General features: G+C 41.5%; 1 protein-coding gene across 4 annotated transcripts in view; it reads left to right on the forward strand.

Annotated features, from left to right (window-relative positions):
• Positions 1–5,976: 5,976 nt before the first annotated feature.
• sh3pxd2b (SH3 and PX domains 2B) overlaps positions 5,977–17,797 on the forward strand; it is a 34,726-nt gene continuing 22,905 nt past the window's right edge. Inside the window, exons 1-2 of one of the 4 annotated variants that reach the window (XM_035178058.2) lie at positions 5,977–6,494; positions 9,770–9,850. In XM_035178058.2, the coding sequence (XP_035033949.1) occupies positions 6,423–6,494; positions 9,770–9,850 (153 nt within the window). In that variant the 5' untranslated portion in view covers positions 5,977–6,422. The remainder of the gene's footprint in view (positions 6,495–9,769; positions 9,851–17,797) is intronic. The other 3 variants (XM_035178059.2, XM_035178060.2, XM_035178061.2) reach the window with 3 other exon arrangements.

A 17,797-nucleotide genomic window follows, 5' to 3' on the forward strand; every position in this document is an offset into this window, starting at 1 on the left:
CACCACAATGCTTCATTATAATTACATGTTGACACCATTTTACCTTCATCAAAAATAATCCATTTAGCCATAATTGGATTTTGATTGTTTTCATTGATTGTTCAGCCATAATAAGTTGTATTTGTTGTCTTAACAGTAAGAACATTCAGAAAATTCAGAATTGAATGCAAACCCAATTATTAATCTCACAATATTCGATTTAACATTTAAACCAAGAAAGTTGTTCAAAGTCACATTCTCATGTTAACTGCTCCTTCTGTAACTCTCTCAATTCCAACTCTTTTCTCCTTAAGATGTCGCGTTAACTTGTGCTTCAGAACATGACAAGAGAAAAGGTAAAGAATTTCAAAGACGTGACAAAAAAGCCAACAGCAACATAGAGGTGAAGAAAAATGACACAACAGCACATGTGGGCAGATCTAAGGTTGGGACTCCAGGGAGGAAGGTCGAGAAGACAGGAAGTCAGAGAATTTCCACGGGACCAAGAAGTGACATCAGCTGCACGAGGGTCGGAGGCGTCTGCCAACCGAAGCGATACATCTGCCAGGGCCGATACCTGAGAGACAAGTGCTCAGGGGCCAAGACGCGGCAGTGTTGTACGCCAGGTATAGAAATACAGTAAATACAAACACACACAAACTGTATAGAGCTTTTACTCGAAATCTGCAGCACAGGGGCTACAACAGTCATACAAATACACCAATAAGGATTAAAAGGGTTGTGTCCATGTTCTCTCCAGTCTGAGTCATGATAATGTGTTATTGTTGGTGTGAGGTTGTATCAATGTCTAACACACTCACATGGAAGAGATCAATACATGACAGAAGCATGAGGTGACTCAGACTCAGCAGATGTTTTAAATAACGTTTTCATGCAGCAGCCTTGAAATATTTTGTATTTTTGGAGGAAATGTACTTGACTCCTAAAAGCACAACATATCATTTTTTTGTACCCGTCTGTGCAGTTGGAGCCTGGAGTGTCCTTTGTGCCGGTCACCACAACAACAGAGTGCGGGCCTGTGACGTCCACGGCTGCGGAGCTTTCAACTCCAAAAGGTGGTTCTTCCTCCGGATTGTTACGCGTTAGCCTCAGAAGATCAGTGACGCTGCAGGATCAGAGCTTCACAGAGCAGATTAGTTGATAAGGCAGGATTTCTGTCATGTTTGCCTTCAAATGTGGATGAATTAGGAGACGCATGCAGAGATAAGTTCCGCCATTTCCTTGGCATTTATGGAAGCACCATGTGCAGCAGAGTGACTAAAGTACAACAACACTTCCCTTAAATAACCTCCTGCTGAGGTTAACATAAATTACCATCAGAGAGTGAGTTCACTTCACACATAGACATATTTGAAGATTTGGTAAATTTATTATCTACACATGCATATTACAATTAGCTTCATTAATCAATGAAAAATAGAAATATGAAATATATGTAGAATAAGCTGCTTCTAGAAAACAAGCAGAGGAACACAGGTAAGAGTCAATCATCAATCATTACAAGTGGAAAATGGTCTGCATGTATAAAGTACTTTTCCACTCCAAGCACATAACAGTACAAGTCACATCATCACAAACAGTCAATGCTACTATGTTCTGTGGTTTTCCTGTCACACACCATTCACACACTGCTGTCAGGCGCAGCTTGGGGTTCAATATCTTGCCCAATGACACATTGGCATGCAACTGGAGGAGGAGGGGGATCGAACCGCCAACCTTCTAGCTGCTCTTCCTTTTCAGCCACAGCCGTGGGTATCTAAGCAGGGCTCACTGTACCTTCATATAAGATTTGCAGACCAATGGATCTTCCTATTAACACACATCCAGGTCATCATACACCTGAAGATGAAATTGCTATCACCTGCATATACTCACCAGAGCCATCGCTTCTAATGTTCAATGGTGTGACCAACCTCGACACCTCGACGTGCCTGAGAAAATTCATGACAGGCTGTACCTTCAGTGATCATTAAAGGTGGCATGACGTCCTGGATAAGCAAACTTTTACAGGCAAAATCTATGATCTGTCTCTTCTAAAGGGAGAAGAAAGACCATATTCGTACATTAGTACTTCTGTTTAGAAAGTTTTGTGAAATATGACTAATAGAAACAGGCCTTTTGAAAGATGGTTCTGTAATAACCTTTCCTGTCTCTTCTCCTCCAGAGGTAATGGCCTCCACAAAGCAGTGGACCTGGTGTGCGATGACTATGGTATTGTCAACGCTCCGTTCTCAGGAACACTGTCGGGTCCAGTGAGTCGGAAAGACCGAGCAGGGAATCAGTATGAAGGAGTCAAGTTAGTCAGCGATGGTAAGGACGACAAGATGTTAATATATGTGCGCTGAACCACAAACTGAGGAAAAGTCAAGGATGACAAAAGAATGCAGTAAGATTTTACCATCTGTGAACTATAATGTCGGAAACTAAATTTGCAGCAATCCACGTAGCAGATTTCACAAAATAAGAGGAAGGTTTGAACTTCTGAAAGTCAGGAAATGACCAAAGTCATCCAATATTCAGATTTCACTGAGGAACAAAGTGATGGACCAACAAATATTGCCATTACCATCCAACCCTGCCATGCTGCTAAAAATTCCCTGGTAAATTTCCTAGAGCTCCAACAGAAAATAATGGGAAGGCAGGTTTTTATTTTAAACCACTGTAATCTTGTACTGTTACCCTTGAAAAGCTAATTCCTATAATCTGTACTGCACAGGGCCGTAGCCGGGTCAAAGGCGACGGCAGGATAATATGGTGGAGGCGTCGGGTGCGGATGAAAAGGAGTGATTTACAGGGATTAGTCAAGGTGTTCAGGAGGAAAGCTGAGACTCAGCTGAACTCCTGGTTGCCTCTAACCCCGAGCACCCAGCCGCATGTGAAACCCCATCAAAAGGCTGTTCACGAGTAACCCTAAGGAACCCTAAGAGAACAAAGCAATCCATCAGCCTGTGTCTGTACCTGGGGAGCCCTCCAGTGCAGCGCAGACGGGCCTTTGTGACGTACAGTATGTCTACACGTGCCCGTGCGAGTGCACTTTGAGAGCATCTTGAGCTGATAAGGCACCGGCGTGATGAGTAAACATCATTAGTCCTCAGTGCGCCTCTACCCCTAATTGAACTGTGTTATCGGAAGAACACATGTACTCTCGGCTCCTTTCATCTCCGGGTAAAGCACAGACATGATTAGACATCACAGAGACACATTACCTCGCCATGATACCCACATTAATGTTGAGACACTGATCATTAGGAGCTCGTAGGGTCTAATGATGCGGCTGCACTTGTTGTACCCTAGCCTACTTTTGGGGTTGTTTGTTTCCAAGTTGGTAGCTTGCTTGTTTATGTCTGCAGAACGGTGGAAAGATGTCGAGACAGTTCTCGTCTAGGGTCTTGAACCTCAGATCCCCCCCTTTGGGAATTATGAAGGAGGAATACTAGGTCAGTTAATCTCCATATTTCATATTTGATGAGGGGTATATATAGATTTTCCTGGTCTTAATGACCACTCAAAGCACTTATAAGTACAATTTTGCCATTCATCCCCCTGCATCTATGTGCAGCACTTTCTCTAACATACATCACTCACACACAGCCGGCACAGTCGTCAGGGGGCGGTTTGGTATTCAGTGTCTTGTCCAAGGACACTTCACGAGATTGAACCACCAACTTTCTGCCTAGTGGACAACACACTCTTCCCCCTGAGCCACAGCCGCCCATGAGAAACACATGAGTTTCCAATACATATGAAGAGACTGTCTAAAGCACATTAACAGAGATCTATAGCTTTTGAAAAGCAGTTGTCCAAAGTGAGATGAAGATGCTTTAGGCCTATAGTTGCTTTATTTGTCTGCTTCTCGACAACAAACGCAAAGATTTGTTTGTATTGATCAGCCATTAACTCCCGTTTTACACATCACTCACCTGTGGTGTGCAAACAGCTTTGTCCTGAAATGTTCTTCCCACTCAGCTGCATATACCTTCTACATAGCTTTACCCTATGAAGGCAAAGTGATGACAAAAACCTGTTGTTACAAGTAGAAATTAGCTTAAACTCCCAAAGATATTCTTGCATTTGTGTCTTATTACAACCATATATAACTTTTCAACATTACACCCTAGCATCGCCCAGTAGTAGCCTATTACTGTTGGCTTTCTTTTGTCAGTACTATTATAGGGCTGAGTAAAACACCTGGTTGTAAGTAGGGAGGTTTTGTGACTTATTGAAGTCGAAAATTATGCCAATTGAATGTTGCATTTGGACCCTTTCTAGTCCTGGAGCTCTCTCCATTGAGTATATGCCTGTTTCTGACGTTCACCAACACACTCATCTTCTTCGCCTCCTCTGAAAACAGGGCCATTTTCTTTTACAGAGTGAAGCCTCTCATAGCTACAGCAGAAAAAAAGTCTTATTGGAAACCATTCTAAAAACCAATGATGGCATTGGAAGTACTGTCTTTGAAATATTTTCTTTTGTTTCTGTCTAATCCAGTGCACTGTGTGAAGATCTTCAACATCCGTCCTTACCGTCACATGGGCCCAGCGTCCCGGGGACAAGCTTTGGGTTATCTGTTGCCGCTGCAGGAACGTTTCTCGGGTATCACCTCACACCTGGAGCTGCAAATGTGTGACGGCAGTGACCCGTCACATTTCATATGACTTCTGAATTCCATCTGACATGTGGCATGTGACACCTCACCTTTTGCAACACTTAAATTTGACCCATGACAAAGGAAATTCAATTTCTTTGAGTTCTTCTCCAAGTCCTGAAAATCAATTCTCCATCGTCTGCAGATCAAAGCCGAACAAAACTTTGGTCTCGCTAATCACAGCATTCTTAAAATATCTCACATATTGAGAACTACATGGTTTGACTTTTCTCCATTTAATGTTATGTAGTTTGTTGCTAAACATTTCTGATAAATATGACTCACATTTCCTTCCTCTTTCATCTGAAAATGTTGAACTTCTCCAACATTGACACTCTCTTTTGCAATATCCCTGTATGTGGATAATAATTATTATAATATTTCCTATAACTCGAATGGAAACTTGTCATGAACTAAATTAATCACTTATTTCAATGTATATTAAATTCTTACTTGTTATGACTGAGTTTTTCTCTTGAATGCAGCCATCGAATCTGCAGCAGTTCTACAGTAAGTTGAGGGAGAAGTGCCACATATACAGTATTAGTGTAATGAGTCCAACACACCAAGAGATGGAGCCATTTGGCAACAAAATTGTAGAATCTCAAACTTGGTCATTGGTCTGTAAATATCTGTAAAGATGAGACATGTTTTCAAGGTAATTTTTTTGTTAACCTCTATTTATAAATGACTCACAACTCAACCTACTACATGACACTGTAGTATTAATAGGAGATATCAATAACATTAGCATTACACCCACAATGAATGAACCACATTAACCACACACACACACACACACACACACACACACACTCAAACAAACACACTAGTCATAATTCCCATTATACCGTTTTTTTAATCCAGCTTTCTAAAACTTAAAAAAAACAACATGAAAAACAAAACCATAAAAATGGTTGAAATACAGCGGTTAAACTAAAAGTGAGCAAACATTTAAATAGTTGATTTAATAATAAGCTGGAGGATAAATGCTTGAAACAGCCAAATGGAACAAATGATGAAAGATATTGAAAGGCATCACTTTTTGTCAGCTCTACTTGGATTCATCAGAAAGATCTGAGTGTATATCTGATGAAAAAAGCTTGTGAAATATAAATGTGTAAACACAGTAGACCTACACATTCTACCTAAAGGCTGTAAACAAGATTCACAATGACAATGTTAAGTAGCCTATAAGCAGCAAGTGCGCCCTTTGTGCCCTTGAGCATGACACCCCCATGGAGATTTGACTCTCCACTTTAGAATCTGAGTGTATTCTTCTTACTGACATCAACACGTTACCAGCCAGTGATGCAGCTTTAATTGTTTGGACCGGAGCCTTTTCCAGCTGTGAGATCCCGCAGCCTGTGGTTCTCTCTGACGCTGGAGGGGTTGGTCCGTGGTGCGTAATCATGGTCGTCCCAGTGGCTGCAATGGGAGTGGGCGAGCCGGGATAGGCTGGGAGTGTGGTTGGAGCCGCCAGCGGGACGGGACGAGGCACAAGGAGAGGGGAAGAGAGTGAGAGAGAGGGGGAGGAAACAGAGAGAGAGAGAGAGAATCCAGAGAGTGTTAACTTCAGCGGCTGAATGTTGGACCGTTTTACGCGTGAAAAAGCCATTTGTTGCTGGGAAAGGACGCGGATCTGAGCGGCGCGGATGACAAAGAGACGTCCCCGTGCAAACTTTCTCCACCGGGTTTTTAATCGCTCGTAAAAAACCCCAACGAGAAATCCAGTTTTTCTTTTTTTTTTTAACGGGGAGCAACAGAGGAGGACATCATGCCCCGGCGCACCGTGCAAGAAGTAACCGTGCAGGATGTCCAGAAGCGGAGGAACCCGAACAAACACTACGTAAGGCCCCTTTTGTTGTATAATAATTAATCAAATCTGCGCTAGGGTTGTTGAGTTGAGCAACAGATCGAGGTTTCAATTTAACAGCTCTTCTGCTTTTCCTGTGGGCTAAAGTTAAAAACAAAGAGAGTGTCAGATTACAGTTCAACAGGAGAACTGGACAGAGAGACTTCCACGTTCAAAACGAAACAAAGATGAAGATTGTAAACAAAACGGTCCATAGATTATTTTTCAGATCCAAACAGTCCATAGTGAAAAAGAAGTTTGACATGTTAGAGAAACACATTCCTCCTAAAGTTGCTCATTGGGGTGTTTCCTCCTGTGAATCAGGACGTTTTGCTTTGTCTGTTCATTATAAAGATCAAATATATGACAAATAACTGTATGTTTTTAGTTCTTATCTTGGATTTAAGCTCAGTGTAGTTGTTTTGGATGCCTTTTATTAAAGATCAGCTGAGTGTCTGGAGCTCCTGTGACCTCTGACCCGCCCTCAGTCTACAGAAGTGACATCATTTCATATGTATCACATGCATATGTGAACATAAACATTGTCCTGACACCACCAGAGCCTGCAATCTAACACAAAAAACCTTCTCACATGCCTGCTTCATGTGTGCCATCGCAGAGGAAGCTCCCAGAAAACATCTCAATACCACGAATCAGTCCGGTCCACACCTTATCCTCATGAGAATTGAATTAAAAGTGAGCGTCTCAGCTTTGTCGTGCCCCCGGCTGTCTGAATCACAAACCACAACGTGCAGGCCCTGATAACCAGGAAGTCTGGATGGCAGCGGCGCTCTTTCAGGTCAACACAGGGAAAACAAGGCAATGTTTGAACAAGGGAAGGGCCTAAATATTACCACATGTCGTGCAGCATTTGTGCTTTTATGACTCACAGCTACTCTATTCTTTTTTTCTTGGGATGTATATTTTGACCCCACATGCCAACTGTATTGATGATTCGACATTTTACACAGAATAGCTCTAGTTCTGCAGTGTTGAGCTGATGTTGACATTACACGCTTCAATATCCTTGTGTGTGTAATAGATGTCATGTGATAATTCTGTGATAATCCCATTAACAGTATCTCTATTGGCACATGGGTCTGTATTGTGTTACTTTAGTGTAATAGTCGTCCTGCAGGGCCAAACAAGAAGAATGTGTATGGACATCTTCCCTCTCTCAGCAGTCATCTCCCACTGGTACTGCAGAGCCTGAGTGGGAGACAAGAATGTCAAAAAGCCAAAGACTCATTTTTCTTTTCTTTTTTAAAAAAATCTGCAGTTCATAAACAAAGGAGCTTTCATCTTTCTTGTCTGTTGAAGTGAGTAGAGGTGATGGTGTGTGTGTGTGTGTGGGGGGACACCGTGCACGTGGTATAATTTGTCTACAAAAGTGCACACGGGTCAATTTAAAGTAACACATATGACATCATACGTGTGAGCAGGCCAACAGGGACGGCCTGTGCCAAGTCCTTAGCAGGTGTCCGTGTTAGCTGTGTGTACATGTTGTGTGTCTGTGTTGGGTTGTGCCCACGCATGTGGAAGCGATGGCTGGGTTGAAGGACCGAAAAGACCTTATACCGCTGTGAGTGTCAGTGGTCAAGGACACAGAGTTCTCCAGGTCCTGTGTCCTCTCCATCTGCCTCCATCTGTGTCTCTCACACACACACACACAGGACACCTTAAACCTTCCAGAACCCTGAAGTGTGGTTACGAGTACAACAGGCAGCTTAAAGCTCATCTGACTCAAGCCTTTTGCTAAGAAAGGGACCTGAAAAAAAATCACATTCCAAAGAAAATATTCAGCTAATATTAGTGTTTCATTGACTCGTTGGTACATTTATTTCAATCCTCTTCCGACCTAAGGCTTGTAGTTGTGGTTAAAGATAAGAAATGTAACAATTCTTTATTACATGTCTAAAAACTATTAACCGATGTTATATATTTTGTTGACTTGTGTAATTAAATTATCCAACATGTTTCCAACAATTTTCAATCCCAGAGAAATCCCCAATTTGATATAAGGTAACAGGACGCCTCACATGAGCTTTACCCGACTCTGCTATAACTTCTGGAGCTAACGACGTACGATGAAGCAAAAACACGCTGTTGGCCAGTTATAGCCTTTTGACTGTTTTTCCTTCCACTTGTAATGAATCACGATAATCCCTTCCCATTTGCTGCATAGCGTGAATACAACTTAATTTCACTCATCCGTGAACTTGATTTGCACCTGAGTTGCCTCAGGTATATTTTCATTGGCAATGGTGGTGAAGACAACAACTCCCATGATCCCACGCTGCTTCACAATGTTATCAACCTAGGTATTTTGTTATTGTTTTGATTGAGAGACCCCTACTAGCCTAAGGGTTTTATACAAACGGTAGCAAATAAATAAGCCCTAGTAGTTCGCAACAAACAATATCCTGAAAGTAATCCCTATGCTTTTGTTAATGTATAGATGTCCCTCCATGAATTGAAGTTTACATGCACACCCTGAATTTGGAATAAATCTACAATGTTTCAGGGACACACCTCTTTTTATTTAACAAAGACAGATTCCCTGCTGGCCTGATGTGCAGCTCTCAGACCGGCTCTCTCCATGGCCGCATCTGACTTCAGTGCCCTGAAAGAGAGAGCGAGGCCAGAGAAGCTCCGGGAGCTGGGCCAACAGCGTTCAGTCAGACACAGCGAGCCACCCAGGAGTTTCCAATCACCTCCCTGCCTCTCCTCTCTTGTTCGTCTTTAGGGAAGATAAAAAAACAAAAAGAGAACCGTGTCTGCTGCCTCCAGACTGCAGTGATGAGGCCAGATGCTTTCGGTTAAATGCTTTGTGATGTTTTAATCTCGTTGATATGAGTCGGCTGGAAGTTGTGGTTTGATATGTGCTATAAGATCATTTTCAACTATCTCTGTACTCGAATGGTGTTGAGACACAGATTGTGACATTATGTGGAAGGCCTCACATCCAGGATAGTGACATCCTCCTCTGCAGGAAGTGATGCTAAAACCAGGAAGTGAAGTCATTGGATGTCCCTGTTGTGTTTTTGTGGAAGGATGTTGATGACGGTGACTGCTGCCTCATGTTTACTGACTGGCTGTGTGCCTTTCCCCATCCTGCCCTGACCAGGAGTCACAGCAACGGCAATTACCGGCACCATGAGTCAGCAGTGACGCTTCGAGGCGGGGGGTTGGGATTTTCAAGTGAATAACAATAACGGTTATTTGTTATCTCAAGTGTTGTATTTATTTTTGTGTTTTGTTTTTTCCAGGTTTACATCATCAAAGTTCTCTGGAGCGATGGCAGCACTGAAAATATCTTCAGACGCTACAGCAAGTTCTTTGACCTGCAGGTGAGTAGGTGTGTGTGTGTCTGTGCACGTGTGAAGCTGTGTTGGTGTGTCATGATATGTTCTTCTCATAATGTAGGTGCACAGTTTCATGTTTTAGGAATGTGACAGGTTTGAACTTTTCCACCAGCGATTTCTAAGATAGGCCAGGGAGAGACTCTCCTCATCCACCCGCATGGCACTGGTAATTATATTGTTGGAGAGGAGTCGGAAAATGTCCCAGTGCAGTTAAGAGAGGACAGTGATGAATGCGACGACCGCACTGATGACCACAGAAATGTCTGAATCATTCGCGAGCGTCATGCTGGCAAGTTGTGTGTTGCACAAGGAGGGAATCTCATTAGCATCCTAGTTTCCCTTCCTCTTTCAGAGGTAATGGATCTGAGGCCGGGGCCACGTCTGAGCTTCGAGAGCATGGACTCCAGGAAATGCATAAAGGCAATGGGCACAAAGTCAATTCAGGCAAAGCATACTGTCGACCCTAATGGGATTAAATGCCTTTTAATTGATTAGGATGGTCAAAGCAGGAGTAGTGAAGTAAAGAATCACCGTGGTCCACTGAGGTTTTCTGAGCCTGCAAATATAATGTCAACCAGAAGGATGTAAACCATCTCATTAGTAATTTGATGATATGAATATAGACGTAGCCTCCAGTCTCACTGACATAACATCTGTAATTACTTTTTAATTGTATCACCTTTCTATTTGTTGAGGGTTTGCCCAAGTCAAAGTGCATAAATGGCTATAAACAGTAATCAGAAGGGAGAATGACTGAAAATGTTAAGGAAGGGCTGTTGTCTGCTGGTTATTTAAGAAGATACAAGGAGCTGCGTAGCATAGAATTTGTATGTTAGTGCTAAAAATCTTCTTTTCTGAAATTATTACTATACTGACATTCAAGTTGAATGGTTGATTTAAGATCTGTTGCCTTCTTTAGTTATTCTCAATTCCCTATCTCTATGGATTTCAAAACATTTATGTATGTTTTTTCGAGATGAGTGATTTGGAAATTCAAAAATGTTGGTTTCTTCATCCGGCTTCCGATGTTTTGGCTCAAGAAGGCTTTTTAGATTGTGTGTGACTACTGTTGATGTTAGCAGATCATATCTTTTATGGGGAGGTTTATTTTTCCAATATGGGCTAGAAAGTGAGTCTTAAAAGCTAGAAATCCTAATCAGCATTACATGAATCCATGACTAAGCTATGAAACAGTTTTTAAAACATCCACAAATATTTATAGAACACAGTTAACTGGCACAGATCATCATGTCAGGCTTATTCCACCGCTATGTGAGCATATTACCAGCACAAATGACTAATAACATCCTTGGCGTATACAGTATCGGATCTATAGTCATATGAGATATTCTCAGCAGGGGAATTCCCGGCAGGTGTTTTCCTCCACAGTGCTCTCAGCTGCTTCCTGCTGCATCGACAGCCGGTGGGTGGTGAGGGAGATATAGATAAACCAAGTAAATAAATAATTAAAGGGCGATATGGCGGGAGAAGGTGAAAGTTATTGGTCGTTGTTGGACTTTGATTCAGCTGCTCATTGGAGGCAGTTTGTTGTAGTGTCAACTTGATTTGTATAAGATCTAAGTTAAAAAGGGATGGTTGGACCGGACGGTTAATTTTGGGTCAGCGCTAAACATTGGGTGTCAGCAGTTGTCCCGTAAAGATGGTGACGTACCGAGTCGCTCAGTTTCCTCTCATGACCATTTCATCATTTCCTCTCATCCTCCTTTGCTTTACCTTTTGTCGACTGTGGTCTACTCTCGTAAAGGGGGCTTCATATGAATAGAGAAAAAAATGATACATGGGGTTAGCAGCCAGACAGGAAGTGTTATTCGCCACATCCTGTCACCACAGCTGGTCCGAGCAGCTGATGCCTCGCACCATGAGCTTTTACTGAGATCACTGACCACAGCTCAATATGAATTCTCCATTCATTTTCAATATTTTCTATTCTTATCATTATATATTATTACATATTTGAATTCCACATTATCAGTAATTTTTTCTTTTATATGAAAGGTAAGATTCAGACATTGACCCTAAAGGCCACAGTTATAATCTTTATACTTTGTATTCCCTCACCCTTTCAATGGTATTGTGTTGCTGTAGCGATTCTCCTGGCAGATTTAAGTATTTACCTGTTAATGGACATGATAAATAAAAATGGTCCATTAAACGGAAAGCATCTGCTTTGGAACACGGTCGGCACCGTGGCTCAGAGCTCTAATTACAAACACATCCTGAGCATATTAAGAGCCAGACGGTCCTCTCACCCGGGATATTTCTGCTCATACTCACCTACTTTTTTTCACCCACAACAGAGTCTGTGCAGCAGCGTCACCTAAGTAGCACGAGGGAGTTATGTTTCCACTGCTAGAGCTCTTGAATATAGAGTGGACTTAGAAGTAATTAAGCATTTTAACATAAAAACTGTTAAAACTCTTTCCCTCCTTTTGTTTCCTTGTATTAAATTGGGAACAGAAATAGACGGAGCTGTTGCTTTAGAAAGATGGAAAGTGCTGAGCTTTTTTTCTGTGCCACAGGGTCATCCATAGCGGCTCTGTGATTTAACAGTTTCCATGCTGCACACGTGTCCACTCAACTTCACCGGCCCAGTCCTCCAGCTCCCCCTCTCACCGTGGATACAGGATACACTTTGATTTCAAAGTTGTTGGAAAAAATCCAATATGTCGCTACTTGTTTATTCAGAGTGGCACAGCTGTCACATATTTCCGCAGTTATATTGAGTAAGGAATCATTTTAAAGGTGTGGGGGGGGGCGGGGGCAGACTGGTTTACAAATTCCCCAAAGCAGCAACAATATTTTTATTTCCTGTTTGCGGAAAGTTTCTATTTAGGTCATTTTCATAAGAAAATTACCATAAATCAGGCCAATGTTATTGCTCACCCTCGTCCATTTATCGTTCCTTAAAACTGAGAATCCAATGTCAAGGTCAAGCCAATGTACTTACTCAAGTGTGCCTTAGTATCATTGAACCAGAACCACACCCTCGGGTGCTGTTTTTAACGTGACCCTCTTCTGTGACCTTTCTGGAGGTGGGTACGTAGACGGAGAATGGCTCTTCAGGGATTAACTAAAAGTGCGACATTAAACCGAGGCACTGATATCATCATCCTCGTGCTCCCAGAAATTTGCCTTTGCGTTTACTACATGCTAACATTAGCATGTAAGATGCTACCCAGGAAAGTTAGTCAGAGGACAGTAACTTTATTTATGCACAGATGTAGTTTACTCATCTAGCCATTAACTGTACCTGTTTATTATATGCTATTTATTAATTAATTTACTATTTAACAGAAACGGGGAAAGTAGTCTGAGAACTACTGTTTTTTAATAATATTTTGTATAGATTTACATTACAACTGTTCCCCATAAACCCAGTGATCAAGTCAACCTTCCATTTAATACCAGCATTAAAGTGGTTGATAATAAGCCCTTGACATTAGCCTGCAGCAACTGTTAACCCTGAGTCACTGCCCATGCACACTGTCCTCTCACTGCTTGATAAGTGGACTAATAGTTTAGCTTTCTGCAAAGTCTTTCAGGGGGATTGTCTGCAAAGGGTTAAACATGACCTCATACATTAATCTACAGTGACGGAGTAACAGAGCAGCGAGAAAGGCATGTTGAAAAGAGAGCAGTCATTGTTCGTGGAATGTTTATTCTCTCGCTCGCCCGTCTGGAGCTTCTCAGATCTTCTTTATTAGGCCTTTATGTGAAGGCCGATGATGTGGTTAAAGCGGATATGGACTAGACAAATTATAGCCCCCGCGGAAGATTACGTTAGCCTCTGATTCAGCAAGAATTGTTCAATTAAATAACAGTGTTTAAAGGTTTACAGCGGGAGGGGCGTATTAACAGACAGTGGAGAGGTTGGTTCTTCATTACACTGGGTCTGTTGGTCTAAATGTAGTCAACTAATGACTGAAATTTGCCACACAATTTTTTCATGATTATTGTTAAATTTAATTTTCAAACAAAAGTTTTTATTTGATTGTTTAATTTATCCAAATATCTTATTATTGTTCTAAAAATAAAGTTCAAATTTGACATGTTTGTACAACGTCAACAACCAGCCTCAACTTTGTTCGTTACTTTGCCATCTACAGTGTAGAACCCAAAGTACTTCCACACACTGCTTCAGTTTTCACGATCAGGACGGTTTTGCTTGCTAGCGCCATCCATTGTCGTAGCAAAACAACGTAACTAATAGGTCAATGTAGTTCATGCTGATAGAGCGCCCTCTGCTGGAGGCAAGACGGATTCATGCACCTCTAGACTGTTCTGTAGATTTTGAATTCAAACAGTTAATTAAAGTTTGAATGAATATGTGAATTTTGAATGAAAAGTACTAAAAAAGTACTTTCACGTCAATCACGTGTGAAAGAAAGTTTCAGGGTTTGAATGAACCTGGACATTTGTACATTCACAATACTGACGAGATTGAAATGATCATTTCTGTATTGCTTATCATGGTGTGATGTCCATATAAGACTATATATATCTCTGCCATTATACCATCTACACAGCGCCTATGTGTCTTTCTCCCTGACCGACATGGAGACATTAAAAAACAACATACTTCATATTAGCTTTGGAAACTCATGTGGAGCTTGGCCGTGCTCCGCCTTGGCTTGACGTCCTCCTGCCTGTAGAGCATGAATATTTGATTTCGGGGTGGGTGATGTAACCAATATTTTGAAGAGACGGGCTTCGCTCTGTGCAGATGCCTCCTCCTTGTTGGAGTGGCTCTGATTACAGAGCAGATAGGAGCAGACAGAGAGGCTGGGTGTGCCTGCACTCAAAGTCAGACACATGGGAACAATTACAGTGTGGGGGGGTAGTGGCTCTTCTGTGTCTCTCTGTCATCGTCTGCCTGTCTTACCTTTTGTTTAAGAAACTAAACAGACTCAGGTCTTTAACTTTGAGACAAAGAGTGACCACTTCTCTGCCCTGTTTCTTTTGAGACTGAGTGTTTTGTTCTCAGCAGGGGAATTACATTTTGTGATGTGGAGCTTCAGCAGTCGGAGCCGATGAGAAGGGATTTAAGTGCAACCGTGTGTGGCTTGAAATTCTTGACAGAGGGATGGTCTCTTCTTTCTTACATGTAAAATAAAACCAACCAGTTGTTATTTGTGTAGATATAAAACATTGGTCAGAATAACGTTGTCTACATTTACACCAAAGCTCAGGTATGAAACCAAATTAACTTGTTGTACTCTTATCTGTTAAATATCACGATGAACAGCTTGTAATTATTTTTCGGCGAATTCTGTTAATTTTTCTAACGAGGGAAATTTTCCTAGGCCTTTTGAAGTGGGAGGATATTTCAAGTCTAACATCTAAAGAATTTGATTTAAATTTTCAAAGCTGTTATCCTTTATCTCGGTGTGCTTGATGGTTTGCTGGGCTCCTGCCGGGGCTTAACGGAGCTCATTAGATGGGTTTTAAGATTAGGTTAAAACAAGCGTGTTGGACTTCCTTGTACATAAAATGAAACATAATATATGAGCAAGAAATAAAGAGAAAACTAAGGCCAGGTGGGTCCTTCTGCACAGCTGAAGATCTGTAGACAGGCAGTCACATGTCAAACACGTGTCCGTTTTTATGCTTGAACATATATGATGTTTTATTTCTTGTTTTTCTGACTGGTGCTGTCACCTCCAGATGTCTGCAGCCATCTAGGCCCTTTGAATCTGTCGACAAATGGTGAACTGCCTTTGGATTGAGTGCCGCTCTGCTTGGTTGTTGTATTTAACCTTGAATTTCAAATCAATGTTCAAATTTCACTCAGATTTAGAGTAGAACTGAGTATTTCTACCTTGAAGCCATAGTGTACCAGCATCAACAAACTGTATTCAGACAGTCAGGGTTTTGCACATCAGATGAATAAGGGATCCAAATCACAATAAGGGGCCGATCTGTATTTTACTAGACGAGCAGCAGAGTCAATGGGTGGATGCAGAGGCAGAGCCAATGTGCATTCATCCACCCACACACATTAAATAGGCACAGTTCCATCCACAGCATTTTAAGGCCATGAGGGGATTTTATTTAATAGAAAAAACTTCTAAACTTGTAATTTTGAACACCTATTCATCTTTTAATTTAAGACTGTTGAGAACACGTATTGTTTTATGACAACAACGCCTCTTTGTCTACAATGAGACAGTCCATAAAAAAGTATTAAAGATGACTCTTTGGCACAAGTCTCTGCTTTTTCCATAACCTCTCCATCACCTCACCTCATAATACACCCCCCCCCCTCCTCTGTCTGTTAGCTTTGGCTCAATCTAACGTCATTTTCATCTCTCATATATGCTTGATGTAAATGATGTTATGGTTCATGCTGGATGCGTCTTATCAAATATGAGGAATCACTAAATAATACCAACACTAATAATAACAAATCTGTTACATATTATAGATCAAAATGTACGGATCATAGACACAGATACAGTGTGAGATCTGATATTTGAACATATTGTCTTTAAACAGCTCAAATTCTAGGTTCAGATATTATTTACAGTGAAGGCAACGAGATGTTGTATGTATGGCGAGCCGGTTAGTTTTGACCCTCAGATGCCTCCTTGTAGCTTGAGAGATAAAATCATTGTATCAGGTTGACGTGGAACAGACCACAGTCAGAAATTGGTAATAATGTCATTATGTGCTGGACCCTGCCGTGGTTCACATGGCTTAGCTCTAACTGCATCTGCTGATCTTCTTAATCCTATGTTCCTTTACTTAAACATCAAAGACTTTATCTGTAACATGAGCGAGCGATGGCAGAACATCCAGTGCAGGAGAGTGAGTGGGTGGGACTGTGTCTGGCTGCTTGATGTCAGAACTTATTACTAAAAGATATAAATGACACTGCAGATTGAAGCATCAGTAAATGTATGTCCTGTTTGGATGAGGCTGAAACTACACGATCTATAATAATTATAGAGTTATGGGGGATGCTCGTTTGGTGCAATCTGTAAAAACGATCTATAAAAAACAATAAACCTTGTAAATGATTGAAGAACATTCAACAGCTTGTTTTCTGTGGTTAAATTAAAGTAGTGTTTTTAAAGTACTGGATTCTAATTTAACATTAAACTCAAGTAATTTCACTCTTAAACCTTTCGGTTGGATGTCTGCAGGTGTCAGAGAGCGAGAGAGGGTGAGAGTTAGAGTTCATTGGTTAATATGGCCAGGTGCCATTTTTATTGGCCTCAGCTGCAGCTAGAGAATAGAACACACACACTAGAGTGTACAATTTTTTTTGTCCAAACCCGACTGAGCCCAAGAGAAAACTCAAATTAACCTGAACCCGTCAAGCTTTTGACACGCTTTTTTTGTCCAAACCCGACCCGAGCATAAAAAAACAGGAAGATAGTCCAGCCAACAGCTCGTAGGCGAAAATCATTTCCTGAACATGGCCGGTTCGGGTCTCCACACTCTTAACACACACGTGCATATCTCCAGACGACCATATGCATGCATGCTCAATGATTTCCCCAGTAATCTACAAAGATGACATGAGATGTGACAGTGAAAGAACGGCTAAAATGATTTACTATCGAAGCAGATTGAGTTTTAAAGGGACAGAAAGATCAAGTGAAATTGAGTTGAATGATCTGAGGAGTCACTTCTCTCTGGTCTTTACAAATGACAGAAATGTTCCACTCTGTCAGCGGTGCCTTGCTGCAAACAGCTCCAGCAGCACATGAAGCGCAGAGGAAAAACCATACCATCTGCTCAGTACATTCCTAATCGTTGGCAGGCCTTCCTTTATTTGGCCCAATTCCTTCTAGGAACTGCTGATTTGTAAAAAAAATGTGAACTCTTCCTCTCCAGCCTCAGCTACCCTGTTGTGTGTGTAATGTGAAATGCATGTTTACATGTGAGCACAGATAGTTTGCGTGT

Source organism: Hippoglossus stenolepis, chromosome 15 (genome assembly GCF_022539355.2).
Source record: "Hippoglossus stenolepis isolate QCI-W04-F060 chromosome 15, HSTE1.2, whole genome shotgun sequence".
In the NCBI taxonomy this organism is placed as follows: domain Eukaryota; kingdom Metazoa; phylum Chordata; class Actinopteri; order Pleuronectiformes; family Pleuronectidae; genus Hippoglossus; species Hippoglossus stenolepis.